Genomic DNA, 5000 nt, shown 5'->3' with positions numbered 1-5000 from the left:
AGGTTTGTTTACTGTTGTGTGTAGGCTACTGAATGACATTGGAAGTAAGTGAATTATGTAATAGGTTTGTAATTTTTTTCCTTTATAGCTTTCACTGATGTTAGATAAAATGAATCTTTCTGTATTCATCTGTCTTTCACTCTCTCATTTGTCTCTCTCTTTCTCCCTTCCTTTCTTTCTTTTTTTTCTTCCTTCCTTCCTCCCTTCTTTCCTCCCTCCCTCCCTCCCTCCCTCCCTCCCTCCCTCCTCCCTCCCTCCCTCCTCCCTCCCTCCCTCCTCCCTCCCTCCCTCCCTCCCTCCCTCCCTCCCTCCCTCTTCCTCCCTCTTCCTCCCTCTCTCCCCTTTTCTCAGTCCTTCCCCATCCCCATCAGAGTAAAATGTTCTCCCAATCAGCTGGATTTCTTTACAACAGATCCCAGATATACGCAAATGGTGGGGTGCTTTTTGTCACCTCTCGCATTTTAGTCATGGATCTCTTGATGGAGCGAGTGCCAGCCGATTTGATAACAGGTACTTGGTATTTTTTAATTTCTTTTATTGGTATTTGTAAATGTCAGCAGTCCTTTTGGAGTTACATATCATGTACATGTAAGAATTAATTTGAATAATATTCCAAGCAGAATTGATATTCATAAACAGTTGCATAATTTTTGCAATATTCTTGCCTTGCCTTGAAGTGTTTGTCTAGATTTTGTAGAAGGATTTTCATCTTTCAGGTGTGATTGTCTGGAAAGCTCACAAGATCCTAGAATCCTGTCAAGAAGCTTTCATCCTTAGGTTATTCCGCATGAAGAACAAAGTAGGTGGACTTTGCCTCATCATGCATTAAACAATCATTTTTATTGTAATTCAACCTCCATAAGAATAAGAATAAGTTATATTTATGGCAATGTACAGAGAAAATTTACATTATGATACTTGAGAACATGGCAATTATTTTCTGGCTTCCTGTGGAGTATTGGTATAATTGAAATCTATTATTGCTCTTTAACTAAATAGAACTCTACATCAACAGACAGGCTTTGTGAAGGGCCTGAGTAGCAGCCCTTTGTCATTCACTGCAGGATTCTGCCATGTGGAGCGTGTCATGCGGAATCTCTTTGTCAAAAAGTTGTACCTTTGGCCGAGATTTCACATGGACGTTAACGCTTGTTTAGAGAGATGCAAAGTAAGTACGATTAAGTTCGTTGTAACAAATGGATAAAAGGGTATAAATAGGGCTGAATAGTTCCCACAACACAAGAGGTGTAATTTACGCATTTCAGGTTACCCCGTCTTCAGAACTAAATTACATCTCTTAAGTTGTGGAAGCTATTCAGTCTTATCCATTCCATTTTATCCCTAAGTATTATTAACCTATGGTTCCTTTATATATTTTAGGATATGAAAAATTAATACTAAGTTTGGATATTATTTCAATGTTTATAAAGCTTTGTTTCAAGTTGTATATATTTTGAATTTGCCCAGCCAGAGGTAATCGAGCTGCACCTAAAGATGACCACCCCAGTTAAGCAAATCCAGATGGCTGTGTTAGATCTGATTACTGACACTGTTCAGGTTTGTTCATTTCTGATTTTTGTGTGTGTGTGAGTTGGTGTGATTATGATATTAAAGGTCTAGACTCCTTGATCCACAATTCTATCTCTCGAATAGGTATGATTTAATTTAATCTTTTACATACTTTGCCAAGTAATGATTCCAGTTATCCAGTCTCTTTTAAAGTCTTGAGGAAATCTTGTTATATTCTAAGAAAAGAAAAGGATGGAAATTATTTGACATGCTTTCTCGCAGGAACTCCGTCGCTCCAACAGTACCATCGACACGGATGAATTCACACCAGAAAATGCGATATCCAAGTCCTTTGAGAAGATTCTGAAAGTACAGTTGGAACCAATCTGGCATCAGCTCTCGGCTCGAACGAAAATGCTAATTGCTGATCTGAAGGTCATGAGAACTGTCCTAATGTATGTTGGTTGTCGTTTTGAGTGTTTGATTGGAAAGGATTCCTGTGTGGTTTTCACTTTAGGATGGGATGTTTTGCTTCAGACTTCGGTGGTTAAGAATATTAGGTTGAAATGTAATTATGAATGACTTATTCTCTTGTCATTGTAATCACAGTTTTTAAAAAATATTTCCAGGTACTTGACCCAGTACGATTGCGTGACCTTCTACAATCTCATAAACTCTTTGAAGACAACGGAGAAAGCCATACAGAGCTCTGGCTGGATGTTTTTAGGGGCCGCAGAGACCCTGTTTGTCAATGCAAAACTACGGGTGTTTGGCAGTGGTGCAAGCCCAACAAAGAAAACTGTTAGGGAGGATAATGCAAACAAAAAGAAAAGGGAATATATAGGTATATCTTTTACATTTATTCAAAGGTAGTTAAGAATAATTTTTAACAAGATTGGCTTTAGAAGCAAAAGTCATGTAGAGAAATGTTTAATGACAATTTCCAAAAACCCTGATTTTATGTAATACATCCATAAATTTGTGGGGTTTTTTATATGATGGAGCACTTTTTCATCTTTATGACAAGGAATTCTTTGATTTGCAGACCAAAACTTGGAGGTTAATCCAAAATGGTTGGCGCTGTCTGAGGTTTTGGCGGAAATTCGAGAAGAAGTGCAGGAGAGCAAGAACTTGGAAAAATGTCTTGTTGTGACACATGATGATCGAACGGCACAACAGCTAAAAGAGGTCAGTGGAAAATTTAGCTCAGATTATTGAAGTATGGTTGTGTCAAGGAGGTGATATAAAATTGTTTGATTTAGCTTTTCATACACTATGTTACTGTAAATGAAGATGCTGATTGCTGAATCTGTAAGTTACAGTATCAGAGAAGAGTAACAAACTAATCTGAATGCCTTCGTGATGCAGTACTTGGTAGACGGAGCCAAGGTGGTGCTTAGCCGCATTTTCTACCGGACTATTGGCGCCAAGATGGGTCTGCAGCCACCACCGAACCTCTTCAGGGACAAGGATAAAATGGCTCAACCAAAGGACAAAGGTAAAAAGGGCAAGAAAACAAAGGCAGCCACCGAGGCCAAGGAGGAAGTGACACTGACCCAAATCACAAAGAAATACGAGTTTGTCGGCCAGGATGCGGCTGAGGCGGAAGCCAGCGAGGAACAGGAGGAGATCCACAGAAGGTTTCTCTCCCCGCTGATCATGGTGCAGTCTGTGCGGGTGAGGGAGCTTCCACTTCCAGAAGGAAGGATTTGATGTTGACCTTTTATAATGCATGTGATTTACAGAACAGAAGTGCATTTGATTGTCGATTGTCTTATTCTATTTTATGTTTCCAGGATAACAGCGACCCTTTCATGATGACACGGCTGCTAGAGGAAGTTCAACCGAAGTACATTATTATGTATGATTCAGACTTGACATTCATTCGTCAGGTTGAGGTACTGTGGTCTTGTTATCGTCCGTGTGATGATTTTGTTGGTTTGTAGGTTTTATATTAGCCATTGCAGATATTTAAGGAATTTGTAGATGAGATAGGTATATGCCTGAGATATTTACTCTTTTCTTTCCTTAGGATAAAGCAGCAACAACAATATTTTATGGAAGTCTTTTTTTTGTTTTTTTTTTGTTATAGAGGGTCATATTTTGTTTCTTACATAGTTATTTAGTAGCTTTGTTTTCAGATTTGCTGTAGGTGTCCTAATGATTCATATTAAAGATTAAAAATGTTCACATTTTTATATCACTTACATTCTCTCATCTTTTCTCTGAACTGACTTTCTGTGTTGTTACTACTTTGCTTCTCTCTTGACTTAGTGTCAAATTTCTCAGAGTAAATAATGTGTCCTCCCGCTGACTCAAGAGATTAACCAGGAAGCATAGCATTTTCTTTAAGCTCTTTTCTCACATCATGGGTCTTTTTTGTATCACAGTTTGATTCCTATTTTTCTTTCAGGTATGGCAGGCAAATCATACAGAGCGGATAAGAGTGTATTTCTTGCTGTACAAAGGAACCACAGAAGAACAAGTTTACCTCACTAATATTAAAAGAGAAAAGGATGCATTTGAGTACCTCATTAATGAAAAAGCTGTGAGTAAATCAATTGTACTTACTCCTTACTCTTTAAAGATAGAAAATAGAATAGTATGAATTTTATATTTTGTGATCTCATTTTGTGGTCATTCAATTCTAAAAGAAAAATAAGGACAGCATTTTTACTCACTAATGCCGCTCTGCAGACGATGGTCATCCCCGAGTACAATGACGGCAAGAGCGGCGACCATCCAGACCTGAGCCGCGACCCCCGGAAGGCCAATGAGATCGACGTTTCGGGGAACACTTACTCGAGGAAAGGAGGACAAGCTGAAGAGCAGCCAAAGGCCCCGCAGAGAGTTATTGTTGACATGCGAGAGTTCAGAAGTGAACTTCCTGCTCTGATCCACAAGAGGGGAATCGACATTGACCCGGTGACGATAGAGGTAGGCTTTTAGCTTTAATTTACCATTGACAGTCACTAGAGAATATGTATATTGCTAATTTCAGTCATATTTTATTTACTGGAGTATGGATAGAATTTGGTAATGGAATAGTTTGGGATTGACCAAATGCTATAATATTTGTTTGACTAAAATCTTTATGGCTGATCTTGATGAAAGGAATATCCTCCATGCATTTTAAAAGACAAAATTTCATAAAAACTTACCTGTTTACTGTTTTCTTAGTTATATTTTAAGTGTAAGTGCCATCTATGCAAAATTTGTTGATTTACCTTATCTTTAATCCTCTTTTATTGCAGGTTGGGGATTACATCCTGACTCCAGATGTTTGTGTAGAGCGGAAAAGTCTGAGTGATTTGATTGGGTCCCTGAATTCCGGTCGCCTTTACAATCAAGCACAGGCAATGACAAGATATTACAAGAAACCCATCCTACTAATTGAATTTGATCAGAATAAGTCGTTTCATCTCCAGGTGGGTCTGTTGGGAAGTAACTGGCATAATAAACATCATGTAATTTAATGGTAGGATAGTGCA

The 5000-nt window shown here is 38.5% G+C and overlaps 1 protein-coding gene across 2 annotated transcripts in view; it reads left to right on the top strand.

Annotated features, from left to right (window-relative positions):
* Positions 1 to 5000, top strand: part of mei-9 (DNA repair endonuclease XPF mei-9) — a 6813-nt gene that overhangs the window by 1060 nt on the left and 753 nt on the right. For both annotated transcript variants that reach the window (XM_086552323.1, XM_086552324.1), the window contains exons 4-16: positions 1 to 2; positions 413 to 510; positions 717 to 799; positions 1016 to 1168; positions 1468 to 1557; positions 1792 to 1964; positions 2139 to 2353; positions 2555 to 2697; positions 2878 to 3186; positions 3306 to 3407; positions 3923 to 4057; positions 4207 to 4446; positions 4764 to 4937. The exon at positions 1 to 2 is cut by the window's left edge and continues 178 nt beyond it. In XM_086552323.1, coding sequence (XP_086408449.1) covers positions 1 to 2; positions 413 to 510; positions 717 to 799; positions 1016 to 1168; positions 1468 to 1557; positions 1792 to 1964; positions 2139 to 2353; positions 2555 to 2697; positions 2878 to 3186; positions 3306 to 3407; positions 3923 to 4057; positions 4207 to 4446; positions 4764 to 4937 — 1917 coding nt within the window. The remainder of the gene's footprint in view (positions 3 to 412; positions 511 to 716; positions 800 to 1015; positions 1169 to 1467; positions 1558 to 1791; positions 1965 to 2138; positions 2354 to 2554; positions 2698 to 2877; positions 3187 to 3305; positions 3408 to 3922; positions 4058 to 4206; positions 4447 to 4763; positions 4938 to 5000) is intronic.

Source organism: Penaeus japonicus, unplaced genomic scaffold, assembly GCF_977035675.1.
Source record: "Penaeus japonicus unplaced genomic scaffold, GWHDUDI00000001_assembly GWHDUDI00000026, whole genome shotgun sequence".
NCBI classification, from domain to species: Eukaryota; Metazoa; Arthropoda; class Malacostraca; order Decapoda; family Penaeidae; genus Penaeus; species Penaeus japonicus.
The sequence above is the reverse complement of the archived record's forward strand: the minus strand, read 5'-3'. Positions and strand labels throughout refer to the sequence as shown.